This window comes from Anser anser (assembly GCF_964211835.1).
Source record: "Anser anser genome assembly, chromosome: 11".
NCBI lineage: Eukaryota > Metazoa > Chordata > Aves > Anseriformes > Anatidae > Anser > Anser anser.
The window spans coordinates 13,134,105-13,155,902 of NC_139732.1; the positions used below are offsets into that span (position 1 = coordinate 13,134,105).

Sequence of the window (21,798 nt, forward strand, 5' to 3'; positions counted from 1 at the left end):
ATCCCATGCAGTCCCGGGCTCCATCCTTATCCCAGCTGCTGCCCAGGTCGGAAATCCCATCCCACTCAAGGCATCAAATGCTGAGAAAATACACAGAATCTTGCCAGATAAGACTAAAGGAAAGGTAAATAGGATCGGCTCTCCTTGAGGAGGTGAGACAGGCTGCTCCCCCTCCTGCCCATGTTTCTGGGGCATCAGAGAGGCCACATCAGCTGTGCACTCTGTGCAGGGAGCCCCCTGGGGGCTCAGCCCTCCCCATACCTCCAGCAAAAGCCCTGTGCCTTCAGTCCTAAAATTCATGTTATTTCAGTCCCCATCGCCATGCAGGCACAACCTGTGGGGGGGCCTTGGGGTGCCCTTCATCCCTGCTCCTGGCCTGTCAGTGCGGGAAAACACCTTCGCGTTCTGCCTGGCTCCCTCGGGAGCGCCGTGCCCTGCTGGGACCCCGCTGCCCTGGTGCTCCTGGGATAGCCGGCACAGGGAGGCAGTGACGAGGTGAGTGTTTTCCACGAGCAACCGGATACAGGAACAAGGCGTCTGAACGCACCAGTGTCAGTGCACACAGTCACCAGCAAACTGCATGACTCATGCCACTAAACTCTTCCCTACGGCTTGGAGCTGGAGCCGCTTGAACTGGGAAGTGACTCCCCAGCAGGAGGTGCTCACAGTGGGGCTCATTTGCTGCCAGCCAGGCACTTGGCGCCTCACCAAAATCCAGGCTGCTTTTAATAGCCAAAGTCAGATGCTGAAGTGCTGAACCATGCACAGCTCATAGCCACGAGGTGCAAGAGAGCCCGCAGGGCAGGGGCATGGAGCTGGCTGTGGCTGTGCCTAGCGCACTCCAACACTGCGCTCAAAGACCCAGACGGAAGGGCTTTTGTCTTTGCTGTGAGTGGGATGGATGGAAACTCAGAGGCACTTTCTTTCCTTTGTGAACAGAACAAAGAACAAGAGCAAGTGGCCTCCTTGGGTTCCCAGAAATAGGCCCCATGAAGCAGCCAGAAAGGGAAAAGTGGCACGGGAAGAAAGGGATGTGCAGTGAGCTGACTCGTGATGCCTGTTTTCCTGCCACTAGAGCAGAAACTGGCAGCAGCAGTAAATGGCCTTGTTGTCCTGCTGCTGTCCATGCCCTGCACCCTTGAGCTGCAAACGTGGGGACAGGTACAGAGATTCATGTCCATGCCAACATCTCCACGGTGTGACACCTGTGATATCCCTGCAGCCCAGCAGAGAGAGAAGAACGCCTGGCTCCAAAATCTTGGGCTAAGAAGGGCAAAACTTCAGCTGCCTTGGGTAGTTGCAGGCTAAGAGAGCCCTGTGCGCTGGGAAGCACGTGGGGGTCAGGGCTTAATCACCATCTCCAACCCACATTTCCAGTCCCCACAATTTGTCCTTTCTATTTATTTCCTGCAGGCTGGGCTGTTTAAACCCTGATAAAGAGTTTATTTGCATTGAAGAGCTCTGCTCTGAGTCCAGTTTCATAAGAGAGAGGGAGGAAAGCCAATTTATCTTTGCTGTCAGCTCACTTATTCGTTTACCACCCTCCTCTCTACTCCAGAATTGCTAAGCCAAAGCCCTTGTATGCATGATTGCTGGCGACTGAGGCTGTGGGCAGCCGCTGTCCCTGACCTCGCTCTTGGATGAGCAGGAAGGCTGCTTCCCCCTTGTCACAGGTGAGGAGATGCTGGGGAGAATGATCGCCGTGCGCCGCAGTGCCTGCAGCTTTGCTTTGAGATTGAGGGTGCCAGTGGCTGGCTGTCCCATGTCCCGCTCTGCTCCTGCCCATTTGCACCCTGTGGGAGAAGTCAATTCCAGTAAAAATGAGGGGGGCAGCAGGGCCCCCCTGAGCCAAGTGTCCGGGATGGTGCAGGGCAGCTGGGCACGGCAGTGGTGCTGTGGGTGGGTGCAGGCCCCTGGCTCTGGGCAGCTCCTTTGCAGCTCACGTACTTCCTCTGCAGCTCCTGGATGCCCACAGCCCCTCAGCAGGACGTGTTATCTGGAGGTGCTGCTGTCAGAGCTGGACTTGCTGCGGCGGTATGTAGTGACGTACCACAGGGAGATGAAGAGACCTGCAGGGGGGTGGTGGCACGGTGGCAGCTGCAGGCTTCCCCATCGCCATAGTGGAAGGATGAAGAGTGGGAAGCTTGCAAGCCCCCAGCAGTTTCCCTCCCCCCGACCTCCTTCCCTGCCCACGTGCTCCCCACTGACCTTGCAGGGAGTTGAGGATAGTGAAGAGGTAGAGCTGGGGGATGAGAAAGACGCCGAAGCTGAAGAAGGCCAGCCCCCAGGTGGTTCCCAGCAGGCAGGTGAGCCCCAGCACCGTTGCCCAGTGCCTTCTCGCCTGCCCCTTCTGGCGCTGGATCCTCCTCAGCATTGCTACCACGGCCACCAGCATCAGCATGTTGAAGAGCAGGATGAGGCCAGCATAGCAGAGGGTGACGCTGTGCGCCAGCCGGCTGGTGAGCCAGCACCTGACAGAGAGACACTCGTGTGGAGACGTGGGCCGGTGCCCCTAACCCAAGGGCTGGGTGTGTGGCAGGGCTTGGTGGTGGAGGGAGGAGGGGAGGGATGCAGCCATCCCCGATCACCCCATGGTGCTGGGAGATGGGGCATCTAGGAGGGAAAAGTGCCCCTGAAGCTGCCTGAGGCCCACAGCTACCAGCTGTGAGGGGGCATGGCAAGAAGGTGCCCCCATCTGTAGTGAGGTGGGGGCCTGCAGGGTTCCAGAGAAATGTCCAAGCTGATAAAAAGTGTCACCTGCAGAGCTATCACCAGCTTGTGCTGGTCCTGGACCCAAGTCAGCCTTGGGTCCTTGGGGTGCATGGGGAACCCGAGGTGCTTGGGGTACATGGGGTACCTGGGGTGCATGGTGAGCCAGCAGCCCCCACACTCACATGTTCATATTCTTGTAGCCGTCAGTGGTGCTGATGAAATGGTGCCCGTAGGTTTCTCCACTGAAGATCAGAACAGCCATCACAACCAGCGTGGGCAGACCTGGGGGCCAAGCAGAGGCTGTGTGGGGCTCGGCTGGGGCAGCGGTGCCGGCGGAAGCCCATGGGAGCCACTCACCCCAAGCAAAGAGGCAGAGCTTGAGGAGGTATTGCTGAATGTAGATGTTGTAGACCTTGACGAGGAGGAGGTAGAGGTGGAAGGCCTCGGCACCCATCCATGCCAGGGAGCTGAGGAGGCTTCCATGGAGCAGGGCAGCAGCGGCCCGGCAGAGCCCCTCGGTGCTGGTGGCCAGCGGCTTGCTCAGCAGGAAGCTGCCATTGAGCAGGAACAGCGCAGCCAGGAGATTCATGTGGATCCTGGTCGTGTTGTCCTGTGGCCTGCGCCTGCAAGAGCAGAGAGGGCAAGGGGGTGCGGGTGAGTGCCTACCAGCCAGCAGGGTATGGCACGGCACAGCACAGCGCATGGCCTGGAGCGGCACGGTGTGGCGTGGCATGTCTCTACCTGAAGAAGCAGCAGAGCAGGAGGGTGCAGAAGGTGGCAGTGGCTGAGATGGAGCAGCCCACAGTGCTGATGTAGGTGAGAGACTCCAGTTCAGGCTGGCTCAGGTTTTGTGCCTGGGTCTGCCCAAGAGAGGTAGGGATAGGGTGAGCCACAGGAAGGTCCCACACAGCACCCACCAGCTGGGAAAATGGGGGGGGGGGGGGGAATCTTCTTGCAAAAACCACCCCTCATAGCACTCTCTACACCCCCACGCACACCCACGCACACCCACATCCCCACTGAGCTGCCTGGAGAGCTAAGCAGGGGGAAGACGGGAAGGGAAGAAGGGTTGTGGACCATCAAGACAGCAAAGTAGGTGAGGTGGTGGCAGAGGCAGACAACGGTGCCCTCTTCGTGCTGGGTCTCGCAGCCCTCTCTACTCCAGCTGCCTGCACTGCCGGCACCTGTGGAAGAGATGCTGTCAGAGGGTGCCCCGGCTCCCCACACGCCACACAGCGGATGGGAGACAGGCAGGGGCAGGCTTGCTGGCTCCTTGCTGGCCCTGCTCCATCTTCTCCCTTTTTCCCATGGCGAGAGCTGCCTGGGGGCTGGCAGACGATGCCTTCAGGTTGGCACCAAGCTGACCGTCCCCCCATCCTGGCTATGGACACACTTACCAGCTCCAGGCACCCAGAAGACACAGGTTGCATTGGAGGCATCCTGGTGGGAAGGGGATGGAGGAGGTGAGAGATGGGAACAGTCTCTGCTCCCTGGGGAAGAACACCCCCCCCCCCCCCCCCAGATGCAAAGAAACATCCTGATCCTGATGCAAGGAGGGATAAATCTTATCTTTCCCAACTCAGGAGGAAACACAATGTTGGGGATCCCCCACATCTCCAGAGCTTGGCTGTGGCCAGCATCACTGGTGCCCACAGTGGAGCTCTGCTCACCAGCACCATGTTGTGCCAGAACTGGATCGCCACAGGGTTCACGAGCCCAGTCACGGTCCTGTTCTGCAGGAAGGCTCCCAGGATGTGGTTGTTCAGTATAGAGCTGTTCTGCTTATCCTGCAAGAGCCAGGGTTCCTGTGGGGAGTGCCTGAAGACCCCAGGCCCCCGTTGCAGCCCCACAGGACATCCCACCCACAACAGGCAACCTGCATGGTGCAGGCAATGCATGGCATTTGGGCCAGTGTGCTGCTGGAAAGTGCTGCTCAGGGTGGCTGGAGAGATCTCCCCAGGCACCCTCACCCCACCAGCACATGCCCTGGCTCACCAGGAAGATGTAAGGACTGTGGATGTAAATGCAGATGAGCGTCTGCTTCTCCTGTGCCCGGCTTCCCCGCACGAGCTCCTCTGGGAATATCATGGCGTGCTTGAACTGTGCCATGCTTCGCCCCTTTTTCTGTGCCTCCTGGGAGGGCAGAGAAGGGTTTTGCCACCCAACGCCCAGCCAGCTCAGCAGTACTCTGCCCCACACTGCCCACAAGAGCCACAGGCCTGGGGACCAGGGTGGTGCCCTGGCTGCCCCCCGGCACAGCCACCCCAGTTCAGCATCACTCCACAGCATTCCCCAGCTCTGGTGGCAGCTCCAGCCCAGTGCAGCACACCCCCAGCTCCACCGTGGTGTCGGAGCTGCTTGTGGACATGCAGGCATTGCAGCTGCTCCAAGTCCCGATGCTGAAGACCCCCCAACCTGCAACACAAGCACAGGCTGGGGCTGCAGGCGGAAGGACACGTAGAAGTTCACCCCATCTGGTGGGGGGGGGGGCAAGCAGAGAGCAGAGGGCATTGCACCAGGATGCTTTCCCCGTGGGGTGTCGTGCTTTGGGAGGTGCCCCCAGAGTGTCTCTGCTCCCCCAGGTCCCAAGCAGGGGTCCCAGCTAACACACGGGCACCCACACTAGAGCTCCTGGGAAAGCCGCTTTGTTCTGCAGCAGCTACGCTTTGCAAGGAAGGGAACTTGGCTGGAGCGACCCGACCACAAAGCCGAGGAAGTCTCGCCGTCTCTGGTGCAGGAAGTGCTGCGGAGCTGCCTCTGCTCTGTTCTGCAGAAGTGGCCCCAGTGCTGTCCGCCGTCCTTTGCATCTCCCTCTTTGTTGAGCAAAGCCACGGCTCGGGGCTTCTTGTTTTGTAAAATCAGCCCTTCAGGCCCAAACGGCACAGGGGGCTGGCTGAAAACCCCGGCTTTCTGCAAGTGCACAGCAGAAGCCCCCCAGTGTCGGTGCTGGGGATCTGCAGCCTGCTCGCCTGGGGCAGCCCCGACAGAGCCGCGTCTGCCGGGGTTTGGCTTGTGTAAAGCACACTCAGAAGGTGCCAAAAACCAACCTGCTCCTCGTCAACCCTGGCAGAGGTGAACGAGAGCCACCCCGGCATCCCCCTAGAGCCTCCCGTGCGGGGAGGAGGGATGGAGGGGCCAATGCTGTGTGCACGCTGCAGGAAGAGCCCGGCAACACAGGGGTACTGACCGTACTGCTGGTGACATTTAAACCTTTGAAGCTGTCTGCCGTGATACTAAACACATGGGTCTCGACCAGTCTGGCCTTGAAGTGCCATTCCCGCTTGCCAGGTTTGCTGCAGGCTAGCACCTGCTCAAGCTGATTTAACCTGCAAGGGGAAAAGGAGGGCTTGTGGGACAGGGTGCAGTGCGAAGCGGCCCCTGAGGCTGCGGGGGATGTGGAGGGCCTGGGGACAGCAGGGATGAAGCTGCCACTCACCTGTCCTGGTTGTACTGGGGGCTGTGCTGCTCCAGCCCCTCAGACAGGTGGTGCGTGAAGTTCTGTATATCCTCTATCTCTGTGAGAAGTGTTTTGGGAGCTGAGCCTCAATGCACAGCACCCTTCCCCACTCTCCATCCCCCTCTCACCCCAGTCTTCTCCCGTCCTCCCCTTCCCCCCCAAGCTGGGAAGTCCCAAATGGCCCCCAAACCACCCAGCTAAGACCAGCAGGCATCATCTCCAGACTGCTGCTGGCAGCAGGGTGGCACGCGGAAGATCTACAGGAGATGCCCCTACCTTGGCATGGCAAGACAGACTCAGCGAAGCAGAGGACGAGGGTGGTCAGCAGCAGGGTGGACATCTCCACACTTTTCTCTGCTCCTGTGGAAGGTACCCAGGAGCCCTTGGCCACCACTCAGTCGCAGGGTGGGCCCTTTCCCACATGCCGAGGGCACGTGGAGCTCCATGGCTGGGGGCAGAATGAGGACAGGGCCCAGGTGGCGTTGCTTGGAGCCCCAAGGGGGATGTTGCGGAGACAAAGTCCCAGCCCTGGGATCGCACTTGGGAAGCGCCCAGCCACTGTCTGGCCAGCCTGGGCTGGGACAGGCTGCCATGCAAATCCCTGTGGCGCTGCCACCTGCCATGCAAATCCCTGTGGTGCTGCCACCCGCTCTGCCACAGCACCCGGGCTCACTGGGACTGTCCTGGTCCTGAGCTCCCCAGGAGGAAGCATCCCCAGCACAAGGGTGGAAGGCGCCGAGTAAGATTTGCATCTGTTGCAACGCTGCCCTCATATCTGCTCTCGGCTCCTCCATCTGCAGTGACAACACGAACCCCAAGAGCGGCAGCTCTTGTGAGGGAGAGAGGCTGCAGACCTCAATGTGGTGTACTCCCCATGCACAAATACATGCAGAAATGTTTGTACTGCCATCGGGGCATAGCAGGAGAGACCCTTTTGCATTGCCAAGGCCAGTAGTGACCAGTGCAGCCGGACTTCCCAGAGGTGTCGTGGGCTGGTGATGCACTGTTGTGCTGACACCCCCCGAACACCAAGCCATGACTGCCACAAGCCTCTGCCTGCACGCGGCAGCAGCAGCAATGTCTTGGTCAGCAGGTGGCTGCTCCCCAGGCTGTCCATAGTCGCAGTGCTATAGCAGTGTTTGGCAGCCCACGGCTGGCACTTTGCTGCTACGTCCGTCCCACTGCACAGCCTGCACTCCAGCCTCGCCACACCACAGGTGGGTCGCCACACCACCCATGGAGGGCCAGCACCCGTGAGGGCTCCACGGGCCATCATTCCCCCAAGACAGAGCCAGGAGAGGAAAATGCTGATGCTGAAGGAAAGGGAGCTGGGAGATGCCTCCTGCGGACACCATGAGAAGCAGCTCCTTCCTGTGCTGTGTGCTCAGCCCTGGCCCCAGGAAGCCCCCATGCTGCGCAGGAACCCCTCCTGCCCTCCAACCCCAGGAAGTCCCTAGCTCCTGCAGGGAAGCCCCTACCTGCTGGAGCTGGGCCGGTGGAGCTGCAGCGGTGTTCAGGTGCCTCTGGAGCTGCTGTGCCACAAGCTTGGCGCAGGCACCACAGCTAAGCTGGCGAGCCGCTGGTTATCTCTCTGCATTATGGATCTGTGCAGCAAAAAAGGAAGTGCTCATATGCAGATGAGAAGATTAAATCAGCAGCACTTTCATATTTCCTGCTGCTTATTCTTTGCGGATGCTCTGCTGGGGTCCAGGGTCACAGCTGGGACACCAGGGGCAGTGTCCCTGGTATGGCCAAACTTCAGCTTTGAGGCTGAAGGCTGTGAGGGCACAGGTCTGCCATTTGGTGTGGCCTGAGGACAATTGCCTCCCAGGTCACATTTGATATAATTGAGTTTCTGCATCAAATCAGCTTCTCACTGCCTCATTAGTAACCCTGGCTCTCCTGCCCTGAACTGTTCTGCGGAGCCTGGCCCCCACCAGCCCCCTCTGCCAGCACCGCAGCTGTGCCAGTGCCAGTTTGCAGCCAGAACCAGGGAATGGGGAAAGACCTCTGAGGCCAAAGGCAGGTGATGGAGAGGAGCTCCACATGGCGAGGCTGGATGGCACAGTCTGATGCCGCAGCTACTGCTGGCCAGACCCACCCACATGCTGCCCTTTGCACAGCACCTTGCCATGACAGAGCAATGCCCAAATGGTGCCAGCTGGCCCAGCCAAAGGAGAACACACCTTTCTTTTTATCAAAAAGATCTGTTTGCCCCCAGAAAGCTTCACCCTGCAGCCCAGAGGCGGCTACCTTCAGCCTGCAGGCACCCAGCACCACTGGCACTGCAGGTCATGTCAGGGACTGGCATGCGGGCTACCCCCAGCCAGCGGCGGCAGGGAATGCGGTCACAGATGTGTAACCAGATTTCTTTCTCACAGCTCCTGTTGAAGGCAGCTTTGATGGAGGTGAGCAGCCAGAAGAGAAGCCCAGCCCAAATTCACGGGCCCTCTGTGAGATGAATTTGCCTGGACTCAGCCGTGCCAGTACCCGTCACTGGGCAGCGATGCTGGCTGACCCACACAGGGTCCCTGGCACCTGCAGCCACCCATGCAATGAGTCTCCAGGTCTCAGCCCGTGGAGTGGCACAACCACTGACCTCCGTCCTGAAGACGGGAGCCCTTTGGGGTGGATTTAGTGGAGGACTGCTGGGCACAGTCAGGCACTTGCTGCTTTTGGGACAAGCTGTGAATACCACAAAAGGACTTAATGCTGCAGAAGGTCCTTGAGCCTTCTGGTGTCACCACGATGACACTTTCAAAGCAAGCAGTTAAGAAACACTTCGAGTATTTCATCTGAGCATTTTCTGAAGAAAATTCAAGAAAGTTCTTGGTACAACTGGCTGTTTCCTCAAACAGGACTTTCAGCATTACTTTCTTCAAATAACTTCTGCTCCCAGCTAAAAGGAAGAAGTTCACTTCCAACCTCAATGTCTTCTGAACTTGGCATTAGCTCTTCCTCCCCTCTGCACTGCTCAGCTTGCCAGTGAAAAGCTCTGACAGGTTTCCAAGCCTGTTTCAGTGCCAGAAGGGCCAGCAGCTCCGGAAGCAGGTAAAAGTACAGCCTGCCGGCCAGCACAGCAGCGCAGGCCAGCCCCTCCTCAAAATGCCTGCAAAATCATTTTTCTCCAAGGCAAATTGCAGTGAAGGAGCGTGGGAGAGCAAACCCTCTTCCCTGGTGTTTTGAGGCAGCTTCCAGTGGAAAAATACTAGGCTTTGAGGGAAGGGGTGAAAACACACACAGGCAACTTCAGCTTTGTTTTAACTTGATTTTCCCTGCTCGCCTGACCTGGGGGACTGTTGGGCATCAGCACTGCATCCCTTCCCATGGGAAACAAGTGCTCAGGGCCACGTACATTTCAGAACTGTTGCCTGGAAAACCTCCAGTGAAAGGAAAAATATCCAGGGAAAATGGCATTGCAGTGGTAAGACGATCCAGGAGAGGAATACTGTGATGTGAAATGCTTCTGGATGGAGAGGACCTGAACATCGTTGGGTGCATCACAACCACCCAGAGACTTTGCTGTCTGGTGAAAAGCTGGGCTGGCACTTGTGCCCTCCATTGGGATGGAAATCAGCTCCGGCAAAGCATGCTTCCTCCTTCCAGTGGCCAGCCTCCATATCTAATGGCAATCCTAAGCTTTCCCACTATCCTGTTTTGGAACAAAACCTTTTGGTTAGGGTTGTTGTTGCTTGGTTGGAGCAGGGCAGAGCCAGCGCTAGGACACACAGCACTGTGTGGCCGTCCTGGACCTGCTCACCTGCAGGGACCCATGGCGGGCCATCCCATCACTACGAGGACCCCGAAACTCAGCACTATGTCCCACGGAGCAGGGAGGAATCCGGTGAAAACCTCTGCAGTTGAGGGTGGGGCAAGTGATCTTCAGCCAGAGCCCCTAAACGGCAGATCTGGAGTGGCGTGACGCCCCCAGGAGCACACAGAGCCAGGATGAAGGTGGGTGGGAGCTGCTCCTGCAGCCAGCCTCCAGCGCTGCAGCTCCAACAGCTCTCTAAGTGCTCGATCCCTCAGACGAAGGCAGGCAGCTGCAGCCCCACATGCGCGGCCTCAAGTTTGCATGTGAACGCGCCCACAGGTGAGCACACACCGTTGCAGTCCCTCCATGGAGCACGCTCACGAGCAGACCCCCCAAGAGCGAGCGCACGCCTGCGAGTACCCGCAGGCAAGCACAACCGCACGCGCAGCCGGGCAGATGCGTGCAGCACAGCCGCCTGCTCGTGCCCTCACGCCCATCCTTGTGCGAACACTCGCAGCTCGCTCGTGTGCGGGTGCCGCTGTGCGCGCCCAGACGCCCGCCACGCGGCCGCGCGCAGGGCTCCCCGCAGGGCACCCACGCGCGATGCGGCGCCGCCTTCCTCGCAGCCCCGCCGCGGGCGGGCCCCACGGGCCGAGCACGGAGCCGAGCGGCGCCGCCACCGGCCCCGGCGCAGCGCCGAGAGCGTGGCGTGGCCTGGCCCGGCCCGGGGCGGGGGGCGGGGAGCGGCGGGAGGAGGAGGAGGAGGAGGAGGAGGAGGAGCGGACTCCGCCAGCAGCGCCCCGGCCCGCGCGGGCTGCCCGCACCTCGCCGCTACCCGGTGAGCGGCCGGCACCGGGCGGGGGCGCGGCGCGGCACCGGGCGGGGCGGCGCGGGCAACTTGCAAGAAAGTTTGGTGGGGCAGGGCGGGGGGGGGGGGGGCGGCCGGGACGGGCTGGGACGGGCCGGGCCGAGTCGGGCTGAGCCGGGCCGAGCCGGACGGGGCCGGGCGGAGCGGAACCGAACCGGGCCGGGCCGTAGCGGGCCGGGCCGGGCCGGGCCGGGCGGGGCGGGGCGGGGCGGGGGGCACGAAGGAATGCGGCGGCTCCCGCGGGCCGGGCGCGTCACCAGCGGGCGGCTGAGTGGCAGCGCCCTCGGCCAATGGGGCGTCGCGGCGGACGGGCGGCTCCGCCCCCGCGGGGAGCCCGGGGCGGCCGGCGGGGGGCGCGCGGTGGCACGGGGCGGGGGGGGGGGAGCCCGCGGCGGGTCCGGTGCCGCCGGGGCCTCGGTGCGCGGAGCTCGTCCCTGCCGCTCCCCGGTGCCGCGGGACCCAGAGTGCGGTACCGTTCTGCTGTCAGGCCTCTGGCTGCACCTCCCGTGGAGCTCTTCCAAAAGCCAAGCGCTTCGGTGAGTGCCGTCGGAGCACGGCATCGCTGCCCACCGTGGGCACCCTCCTGGTGCTCGCGCTGCAGAGCCTGGCTGCAGGTAAGGGACCCTGCCTGAGCACCCCCGAGCTGGTGCTTCTGGGACGTGGCAGCCGGCACAGGTGCGTGGCCGGAGCAGGGCAGCCTCAGGTTTGCCCCCTCCATGGTGGCCGCACCACGTGGAGCACATGGTGCAGGGCACGTGCTAAGTTTTCACCCACGTTGTTCCCACTGGGAGCTCCTGGATCCACGCGAGGGCTCTGGCAGCACCCCAGCCCTGGCAGCAGCGGGGTTTGCCTAGAGGTGACCCCCGGAGCAGGGTGCTGAGACCGGCATTGGCTCTGGCTCCACGCTGATGGACTGGCAGGCTGCGGGCTGGCTAGCTCTGGCCTCTGTACTTATCCCATTAGGAGGTGTAGCAACCTCCCATTGAGGTTTCCTGGGTTGGTTTCCCTTTTTGGCAGAGCCCAGGGCTTCCCTGCTGCACCGAGGTCATTTCACAGCTGCAGGCAGCTGGCTTGAGCTTGTTGTTCCCATATTACTGTAGAGTGCATCCTGCCACCTCCGCACTCATCCTCCTGCCTTCAGTGCTGAGGTGAGCTGGCAGAGCCCAGCCTGGCCCTTTGGTGGTGGGGAGAATGCGCACTCTGCAGTGCCGGCACTCCAGAGGCGCTCTGGTTTCAAGCTGGAGTGCACTTCCAACAGCTGCTCCTGCCATCCTCCATCCTGTTGGCACCTTTACCCTTTGCAGGAGCTGTTGGGGCTGCAGCTGGGTCCTGTGATTTGGCCAGCCCTGCTCCCCCAGTAACTCTGAGGGGGCTTGAACACTGGTGTTTTGCAGGAATGGGTCCTGCAGCTGCCCAGGATGGGCAGGACAAGCCCTGGGGTGGGTGCCATCTGGGGCAGGAGGGCAGCTGTCCTTGCCTCCTTGCCCCTGCAGTGAAATGGCTGACCCCATCCTGCCCCGACCTTTGCTGTTGGCACCTGCAGGGGGTGATGGCATGGGGGTCCCATCTGCCCTCCCTCCCCCTCAGAAGAGACTCAGGGTGGCAGAACCACCTCCTGCCCCATGTGCATCCCTGTCACGCACCGGGCACTCTGCAAGTGTGACCTGTGGAGCCAAGACAGGATAAGGTGCCAATGGCTGTGTGGTGAGCTGGAGTCCTTGCTGGGGACACCACTCACTGGGGACCCTGCTGGGGTCATTACTTGGGTCCTTGCTGAGGTCTTCACCAGGAATTTCTCTGAGGATGCCATTGGGGTCCTCAATGGGGATTTGTCCGGTCACATCCCTTGGGTCCTTGCTGGATGCCTTCTTGGGGACCTCACTGGGGAATGTCACCAGGGTCCTTGCTTGGGTCATTGCTAGGGACCTCACTAGAGATCTCAAGGCTTAGTGTGCCGCCTCCCAAAATGAGCCATATGCCAGTATCTGGTGCCAGGGGATGCCTCTCAGGATGATCCCAGGAGGTAGGTGGTGGCTGTCCCTATGTCCCCACATAGGCCATGCCACCCCCTTCCATCTGAGCATTTCAGCTCCTCCCTCTCCCTCTCCAGCCGCTGCGTGGGCTCTCCTGACACCTCCTCTTTCCCACAGGACCCCATGTCAGAGGGGACACCCCGACAGTGACGGCAAAGGTGATGCAACTGCCCTAGGGCCCACACCAGGGAGGTCTGCCATGAGCCAGAGCGGGGCCTCACGCCTGGCCGGCTCACCCCAGCTCCACGGGGGCTCACTGCTGGCCCTGCTGGGCCCCGAGCGGGGCAGCGGGGGCGAGCTGGCCCCTGCCTCATCCCCTCCCTCGCCACCCAGCGGGACACCCTCACCCGGGCCCCCGCCAGCCCTGCTGGAGGGGGACTGGGAGGGCCGGGAAGAGCTGCGGCTGCGGGAGCTGGAGGAGGCACGGGCACGGGCGGCCCAGATGGAGAAGACGATGCGGTGGTGGTCAGACTGCACAGCCAACTGGCGGGAGAAGTGGAGCAAGGTGCGGGCCGAGCGCAACCGGGCGCGCGAGGAGGTGCGGCAGCTGCGGCACCGCCTGGAGGCCCTCACCAAGGAGCTGGCTGGCTTGCGCCGCGAGCGCCAAGAAGGGCTGCAGGAGCGCCAGCAGCTGGGCCGGCAGCTGGCACGCCTCCGTGGCCGGGACCACAGCCCTGACACCGACACCAATGGAGATGGTGAGGCTGACACCGAACGGGAGCCCGTGCGCGACGTGGGGGCCGAGGCGCCTCCCAAAGCCAAGGTGAAGCTGCGGGCACTGCCCCTGCCGGGGCCGGGGGGAGGCAAGGGGGGAAATCCTGAGAATTGGGAAAAGGTAGGCATTGCAGGAGTTGGGAATGGGATGGGGGTCCTGCAGCCAGTGGGGCCAGATGGCATAGCGCCAGGCAGCAGAGTTCTCCCAGGTGGGGTGGTACTGCTGAGAGCACGGCAGGTTGGGGCCTGAGCCCCTGGGAGTGGTGGGGTGGGGGAGTGTCACCAGACGGACAGGGTCGTGAGCAATGGGCATAGGGTGATGTGATAGGGAGGGATCACAAAATTGTCAAAATGGGGCTTCAGCAGGGTCACCCGCAGCACCTGCATGTAAGAAAAGAAGAGCCTACTAGGCACCATTGTAGAAAAATCCCCTAATCCCTTTCTAGGAACTCAACATGCCAGGGCACCTTTCTTAGGTGCCAGTATACTAATGCATGCAGGATGAGGAATAAAGAAGATGTGTTGGGGATGTATGTGCAAATGCAGGGTTATTGTCTTGTTGGGATCATGGAGACGTGGTGGGATTACTCCCATAACGAGTGTTGCAGTGGAGAGATGCAGGCTGTTTAGGAAGGACTGGCTGGGAAGATGAGGAGGGGCTGAAAGCCGCTGTGTGGGAGAGCAGCCGGAGCGCATGAAGCTCTGCTTGGGAATTTCTGGACTTCTGGTTTAAGATTAAAGAGATGAGAGGTAAAGGAGGTACAGGTGACCTTATAGCGGGTGTCTGCTGCACGCCGCCTCACCAGGTAGAACGAGCAGATGAGGCCCTCTACAGACAGACAGAAGCAGCATTACATTCACAGGCCCTGGACCTCATGGGAGACTTTAAGCACCCTGACATCTGTTGGAGGGACAAGACACCAGGACATAAGCAGTCGAGGAAGTTCCTGGAATGCATTGATGAGAGCTTCCTTCTCCAAGTGATAGGAGAGCCAATGAGGAGAGGTGGTCTGCTGGACCTCATGCTCACCAGGTTGTTGGGGACATAAAGGTAAAAGGCAGCCTTGGCTGCAGCGACTATGAGATGGCGGAGTTCAGGCTCCTTAGGGCAGTGAGGAAGATGCACAGCGAGCTCACTACCCTGGACTTGAGGAAAGCAGACTATGGCCTCTTTAGGGATCTCCTTGGTGGAGTACTGTGGAATAAAACCCTGGAGGGAAGAGGAGTCCAAGGAAGCTGGTTAATATTCAAAGACCACCTCCTCCAAGCTCAGAGGCAATTCATCTCAACAAAGAGGAAGTCAGACAAAAATGCCAGGAGGCCCGCATGGATGAAAAAGAAGCTCCTGGTCAAACTCAAACACAAAAAAAGGCATAGAGAGGATGGAAGCAAGGATGGGTAGCCCTGCAGGAATACAGAGACATTGTCTGAGCCTCCAGGGATGAAATTAGGAAAGCTAAAGCCTAAATAGAATTGAGTCTGGCTGCTGGGACAAGAGTGATGGAATAGCTAGTCCTGGAAACCATTTCCAGGTACATGGAGGACAAGAAAACCTCCAGGAGCAGTCAGTGTTGCTTCACCAAGGGAAAGTCATGCATTATCAACCTGATAAACTTATGTGATTAAACAACTGCCCTGACAGACGGTGGGAGAGGAGCGGGCGTCGTCTGCCTGTGTTTCCAGAAGGCCTTTAACACTGCCCCCTGTCAGGTCCTCACAGAGGAGCTGTTGACGCAGGGTCTGGATGGGCAGACTGAGGTGGGTTGAAGACTGGCTGAATGCCTGGGCCCGGGGCCTGGTGATCAACGGTGCCAAGAACGGCTGGAGGCCAGTGATGAGCGGTGTACCCCAGGGATTGATACTGGGTCCGGTTCTGCTTAAGATCTGCATTAATGAAGATCCGATGGGGCAGAGGACGCCCTCAGGGGGTGTGCAGATGACACAAAGGCGGGAGGAGGGGCTGATGCACCATCATGGTCATGGTGCCATCCAGAGGGTCCTGGGCAGGCTGGAGATATGGTCTGCCTCCTGCAGTTCAACAAGGGCAAGAACCAGGTGGTGGCCATGGGGAGGGAGAAGCCCAGGCCCTGGGACATGTTGGGGGCCACCCAGCTGGGAAGCAGCCTGACAGAAAAGGACCTGGGGGTCCTGGTGGACACCAGGGTGAGCATGAGCCTGCAATGTGCCCTGATGGCAAAGGTGGCCCGCAGTGTCCTGGGCTGCATTAGGAGTGTTGCCAGCAGGTCAAGGTGATCCTGCCCCTGTTCTGTTCAGCAGTGGTGAGGTTACACCTGGAGTGCTGGGTACAGTTCTGGGCCCCCAAGTGCAAGAGAGCCATGGACAGACTGGAGAGAGTCAAAGGAGGGGCAAGAAGATGATGAAGGCGCTAGAGCAACACTCCTGTGAGGAAAGGCTGAGAGAATCAGGACTGTTCAGCATGGAGAAGAGGAGGCTCAGGGGGATCTCATCAATGTCTATAAATACCTGAAGGGAGGCTGCAATGAGGATGGAGTTCGCTCTTTTCTTTCAGACACTTGTTTTTTTTTTCAGATCCCTCTCAGAGCAGAGCAGCTGGCCCAGGACTCTCAAAACCCTGTGCAGTGAGATGGCCTCAGAACTGCACCAGGTCCCTTTCCTGGGGCTTTTTCTTTGGAGGCATTGACCAAAATTCAGTGCCCAGATACAGGGGACCGTGCCATCGGGAATGCTGCTGACATTTCCAAGGGTCAGCTCAAGCACCAGTGTGTCCATGTGGGTTTTAGGCAGAGGTCTGTGCTGGAAGAGGGGGACCTGGGAGGAGGAACCAGAGCTACCCCAGGGATGAGCCCAGGTCCTCGGGCTCTGGCTCTGCTGCCATCTGCTCAGTCAAGGTGAAACACTGCACAGGAGCAGAAGTGGCATCTTGGGAAACTGTTATCATGATGGTTCAGTACATCTGACTGCATGGCTGCTGAGGGTGAAATCTGAGAACAAACTAACAAATAGGCATGGATAATTGTGCTGTGGTAGCTGGTGTATATGTGTAGCAGGCACAGGCTGTCCAGAGGATTGCCCCATGTTCTGCAGTGGACTGAGCTTACAGTTAATGGCTGTAAGCCGTATTCTGCGCTGAAACCAGGAAATTTCTGGTGTAAGAACTCAAAGGAATCAGTTTGCACATTTTTAAGCAGGAAAAGTAAACATAATCGTGCTGCACTGCTGGAGGCCACAGCATCTGTAGCAGGGGTGTGTTGTTGAGTTTGGTACAGCTTTACCAGAAAACATTGTTCTCTGCTTGCGGCTCTGCAGCCTCCCCTGGCTTCCTGTGCAACCACCATAGAGCCTCACCAGGGGTCTCAGCACACAGCCCCTGCATCCCAAACACCCCATGGTAAGCAGAAACAGCCAGCATGGGCTCTCTACTTGGCTCCTGAGGACATCATGTTGCTGGAAAACAGATTGCTGGGAAAAAAAATCATGTGATTTGAGGAGGGAGAGGAGGATGGGGGGGACCCATCCCTTGTGGGCACGTCCCTGCAGCTCCCCTGACAGGAGCCCCGCAGTGATGGGGACAAACCCGCAGCCTCTTGCAGCCAGGAGCATCCCTGCAGCAGCTCCCAGCTGTGATTTCGTCCACGGGTATTTCCCAAGACCAGGAGCAGCTCTCCTCTCTGGGAGGTCTTGCTGTCAACAGTGTTGGCTCACTCTTCACCAGCCAGCTATGCCGACAGCCCCAGGAGCAAGCAGGGCTTTGACAGTGACCCGGCTGCAGTGCTGTACACACCCACCCATGGATTTTGTGGATGTGCAAAAAGCACAAGCAAGCAAACATTGAGAGGGGGTTTCTGCAGCAAGCTGACTTGCCGTGCACTCCTGGAGCCTGGTTAAAAATCTCAGTGGCATGGTGGTCACAGTCAGATTGGTGTAATAAGTCAGTACTACCCCTCCCTAATACAGCACAGTACATGGAGCAAGGTGCAGAGGTTGGAGGCAGAAAGTGTGGTGGGTGTGAAAGTGTGAAGATGCACAGGGGCGTCCTCATCAGCCTTGATGGTGCTGGTCTGTCAATAAAGGGGGCCCAGGAGGGAAGGATATGGAGCAGGCGCTGGGGATGCTGATGACTATCACACACTGTAGAGCAGTGGCTGGCTTCCATGGTGCACGGGGAGCCAGGGCTGCACCCTCGCTGGGGAAGGCCTTGGCTTCCTGCTCCTGACTCCTTCCTCCCTGTGCTGGGCTGGCTGTGGCACTACAGGAGCTGGAGCTGATGGAGAACATCCTGAAGAGCAAGCAGGAGGGTGCTGAGAGCTGGGAGCAACGGGGTGCCCCGGGCACCCGGGCCTCCTTCTCCCGCCAGGAGCGGAGCCGTCTGCTCTGGGAGGACGTCAGCGTCATTGAGGAGGATGCCACCAAAATCACTGCCCTGAAGCTGAGGCTGGACGAGTCCCAGAAAGTGCTGCTCAAGGAGCGGGAGTGAGTGCTTGGGGCTTCAGGCTTGTGGGGTGCCATCCAAGCCTGGCTGGCAGCTCTCTCCACTGAGAGGGGATGGACCGCGAGGTCCTGCCAGCCCTCACTGGGGCTGCCTCTCCGCAGGGACAAGCTGGCGCTCAGCAAGAGCATCGAGAAGCTGGAGGGCGAGCTCAGCCAGTGGAAGATCAAGTATGAGGAGCTCAACAAGAACAAGCAGGAGGTGATGAAGCAGGTGAGTGAGGTATCCAGAGGCTGGGGGGGCATGTCCCTGTGGTAGTGCCACTGATCCAGCTACTCTGGTCCTTCCCCAGAGGTCTGGAGACTCCAGGCCTTGCTAGAGGTGGCAGTTGTGGAGTGGCCAAGGGGGACGCATCCCCCCAGCCTAGAGGGGACTGTGGAGACAGGACAGGGCACTGGGAGCTCAACTGGTGCCGGGTGGGTGGTCACTGTGTGACTCAGGTGCTGTATCCCCCTTGCAGCTGAACATCCTCAAGGAGATCCACCAGGATGAGTTGGGACGCATCTCGGAGGACCTGGAGGACGAACTGGGTGCTCGCTCCAGCATGGACAAGAAGCTGGCGGAGCTGCGCATGGAGGTGAGGCTGGGTGGTGGGGGGCAGCTGGGGCACTCCAGTAAGAGAGGAGAGGGTATGGAGGAGCAGGGGAACCTCTGCTACCCCTGGGCTACCCTGCGTCCCCTGCCCAGATGGAGCGGCTGCAGGCAGAGAACGCAGCTGAGTGGGGCCGGCGGGAGCGGCTGGAGACTGAGAAGCTCAACCTGGAGCGGGAGAACAAGAAGCTGCGGGCACAGATCGAGGACCTAGAGGAGGTGCTGGCTCGCAAGCGGCGCCAGACGGCCAGTGCCCTGGACACCGACCTCAAAACCATCCAGGCCGAGCTCTTCGAAAAGAACAAGGTGTGATGGGCAATCCCACCCTGGGCCTCCCCAGCCCTGTGCCGCTCCCTCCGAGGGAGCCCTGGGTCCCTGCGTGCCCCTGTCACTTCAGAGGTGGCTCAGCGTCCTTCAGGACCTCCTCCCAAACTCTGCCTTCACCCTTCATTTAGGGGGCAGCAGTGACCCCATCTCTGTTCTGTTACTGCTCCTCCATCATGGGGGGTGGTGGGAGAGGTCCCTGGGGAGGAAGAGGGGCTGCTGGGGGAGTACCCGCGGAGCGGCCGTGCTCAGCCCCCCTTCCTGCTGCAGGAGCTGGCCGACCTGAAACACATCCACACCAAGCTGAAGAAGCAGTACCAGGAGAAGATGGCTGAACTGGCCCACGCCAACCGCCGTGTGGAACAACATGAGGGCGAGGTGAAGAAGCTGCGCCTGAGGGTGGAGGAGCTGAAGAAGGAGCTGGCCCAAGCTGAGGACGAGGTGAGCCCCTGTGGGCAGCACACCCCGGGGAGGGGGTGGCTCTGCTTGTTCCGTGGCTGCAGACAGCCCCATCCCTGTCCTTGTCCCCTCCCGCAGCTGGATGAGGCCCACAACCAGGCACGGAAGCTGCAGAGATCGCTGGACGAACAGACGGAGCAGAGCGAGAGCTTCCAGGTGCAGCTGGAGCACCTGCAGTCCCGGTGAGCAGGCTCAGAGGGCGTGACGGGCTGAGGAGGACACAAGGGCGGGCTGGTGTGCTCCCTGCAGCTGTCCCTCCACCAGCACCTCCAAGCGTTGTCTGACTGTGGCTGCAGGGGCTAAGTGCTCCCAGCACATCCTTGGAGCAACGTTTGCGCCAGTGGAAACTGGCTGACCTGCCTCTCCCAGTTAAACCAGAATGAGGCTCCTGCAGACCAGTGCAGCCTGGCTTCGTTGGGATTTCACCTGATGATGCCCAGGGTCAGGGCAGCACAAACAGGGCTGGGGAAGCGGCAACTGAGCCTGGGCTGCATTCTCTGTCCTGGGCTCCTTGGCTGGAGGTGAGGGGAAGGGCTGTGCTGGGACCAGCCAGCAGCGATGTCCCCAGAGCTGGGGAGGTGTCCTGCCCCGAGCGGTCAGGGTGCTCAGGCCTTTTGTCCTAATGGAGAGCACCTTTGTCCCCATCTGGGATTGTCCCACCTGAGACATTCAACAATACAAATCACAGAGCTCAAGACTCTGAAGGTTTTTGCAGGTACAGGTTTTTGCCTGTACTGCGTTCTCCTGGCCCCTGCCTGGCTCTGATCCTGAGCAACTGCTGGGGCGCCTCCATCCCTGTCCCTGGGTGGCACAGGCTGCCCTGGGCAGACCTGAGCCCGAGGAGTAGCAGCAATGCAGGCATAGGGAGCCAGCAGCCACTGAAAAGGCCTCAGGTTTTATTGCTCTTAAAACCTTTTCACTGGCCTCACTTTGCTTCTCCAGCAATAAAGCGATGAAATGGCCATGAGAGAGATCAATTCTGCTCCAAAACTTCTCCGGGAGGTACTTGGGGAGTTTGTTTTATAATCTTCCTTTATTTTATTGGGACATCTTCATTAAATCATAGAGGAATAATGGAGGCTTCATCTTCCCCCTCTCCCTGCCCCTCCAGCACACTCACCCTGAATAATTCATGTTTTCCAGTAAAATGCAGCAAACAACCAGGGAACGATGGGAGAGCTGTGTCTTTGCAGTCCTGAGCCCTTGATTTCAAATTTGCCCCATAAATCTTCGCTGATGAATTTTAATGCAGGAGTGAGTGAGGAGCTAAAAACACTGAGCTTCCTGTTGACTGGGCCATTACGACGCTGAGCCTGTGACTTGGCTCCACATCAGGACTTTCGGGGTTGCTCCATGGGAGAAGTCCCTAGCTGCTGGGTTTGCAGATGGGGAAACTGAGGCACGTCCCATGGGGATGTGGTGGTGCCTCTCTGGTTTGGGTCCAAGTTCCCAGACTTGGTGGGCACCCCATGAGTTGGGGGGGGTGGGTGGGATGAGGCAGGGGCTTCACCCTGCTGCCAGCCCTGGCATCTCTCCCTCTGCAGGCTGCGGCGGCAGCAGAGCACACCGCTCTTTGGCAAGATGCGCAGCACCCGCTTCGGCCCCGATGACCCTGGGGATGGCACCAGTGACCCTGACGAAGATGAGGACCTGCAGATACAAGTGCCCTAGTGCCTGGGGCTGGGGCAGCACCCCAGCCGTCACTGCCATGGGCATGTCCTGTGGTGGTTCCCTGCCAACAAGTGCCTGTCACCACCAGGCTCATCGCGAACCACATTCCACCCACATCACCTGCGCTATGACCCTGATATGGATGGGGAAACTGAGGAACAGAGCAGCAGGAAGATTCTTGCCTGGGGATGTCCTGAGCCTGCTGCCTCCACTTCTTGGACAGTATCTGATGCCCCTTGGCTGCCAGCTCCCCCTGGAACAGATGTGGGTACAAAACTAAGCATCAGCTGAGCAGACCAGGAGGAGGAAGCCCGGAGTGGAGAGGGGCACCGTGCTGAGTGGGGTGAACCAGGGCCCTGCAGCCAGTCAGGCTCTCCTGCCCAATTTTATATATATATATATATATAATATGTATGTATGTATTTGTATATGATTTTTTATTATAAATACAGAGCTCAGAGGGGCCCAGGCTCTGTTGATGTCTTGGGCTGCTGATCTATCTCCACAGCTCCTTGCTGGCAGGCTCAGGGCCCTGCTGCAGGATTGAGAGTGGAGGGACAAAGGTACGCTTGGCCACCACACTGCAGGCAGCACCTGGGGGGATGATGTTTCTCAGCAAGCTGCATGTGGGATGTAGTCTGTGACTGCTCTGGTGGCCCCGGGTGCTTACCCGTGGGTGCAGGGGTGCCGGCTGTTGGGTTCTGATCACAGCTCTGCATCCCAGTACCCGCCTGCCAGCCTGGGGAG

At 59.6% G+C, this 21,798-nt stretch overlaps 2 protein-coding genes across 10 annotated transcripts; one reads left to right on the forward strand and one right to left on the reverse strand.

Annotated features, from left to right (window-relative positions):
• Nucleotides 1–1,386: 1,386 nt before the first annotated feature.
• On the reverse strand, nucleotides 1,387–12,935 carry ADGRG5 (adhesion G protein-coupled receptor G5). 6 transcript variants are annotated; one of them, XM_083852384.1, is made up of 14 exons: nucleotides 11,566–12,935; nucleotides 7,648–7,773; nucleotides 6,446–6,529; nucleotides 6,149–6,227; nucleotides 5,900–6,038; nucleotides 4,708–4,845; nucleotides 4,383–4,499; nucleotides 4,110–4,152; nucleotides 3,790–3,896; nucleotides 3,454–3,572; nucleotides 3,070–3,335; nucleotides 2,895–3,012; nucleotides 2,209–2,471; nucleotides 1,387–2,069 (listed from the first exon to the last, which is right to left on the reverse strand). In XM_083852384.1, the coding sequence occupies exons 3-14, from the start codon at nucleotides 6,507–6,509 to the stop codon at nucleotides 1,993–1,995; spliced, it is 1,530 nt and encodes a 509-aa protein (XP_083708510.1). In that variant the 5' UTR covers nucleotides 6,510–6,529; nucleotides 7,648–7,773; nucleotides 11,566–12,935; the 3' UTR covers nucleotides 1,387–1,992. The 6 variants fall into 6 exon arrangements, with proteins under 6 accessions (XP_083708510.1, XP_083708511.1, XP_083708509.1 ...); XM_083852385.1 differs by lacking the exon at nucleotides 11,566–12,935 and adding an exon at nucleotides 8,423–8,538 and having other exon boundaries at nucleotides 2,895–2,994; XM_083852383.1 differs by lacking the exon at nucleotides 11,566–12,935 and adding an exon at nucleotides 8,423–8,538.
• On the forward strand, nucleotides 10,141–21,515 carry CCDC102A (coiled-coil domain containing 102A). 4 transcript variants are annotated; one of them, XM_083852366.1, is made up of 10 exons: nucleotides 10,512–10,761; nucleotides 11,279–11,327; nucleotides 12,942–13,587; nucleotides 17,773–17,990; nucleotides 18,111–18,219; nucleotides 18,467–18,583; nucleotides 18,694–18,903; nucleotides 19,192–19,362; nucleotides 19,459–19,562; nucleotides 20,925–21,515. In XM_083852366.1, exons 1-10 carry the CDS (start codon nucleotides 10,527–10,529, stop codon nucleotides 21,049–21,051), a joined length of 1,986 nt encoding a protein of 661 aa, XP_083708492.1. In that variant the 5' UTR covers nucleotides 10,512–10,526; the 3' UTR covers nucleotides 21,052–21,515. The 4 variants fall into 4 exon arrangements, with proteins under 4 accessions (XP_083708493.1, XP_083708492.1, XP_083708494.1 ...); XM_083852367.1 differs by lacking the exons at nucleotides 10,512–10,761; nucleotides 11,279–11,327 and adding an exon at nucleotides 10,141–10,262; XM_083852368.1 differs by lacking the exon at nucleotides 11,279–11,327 and having other exon boundaries at nucleotides 10,624–10,761.
• Nucleotides 21,516–21,798: the final 283 nt, after the last annotated feature.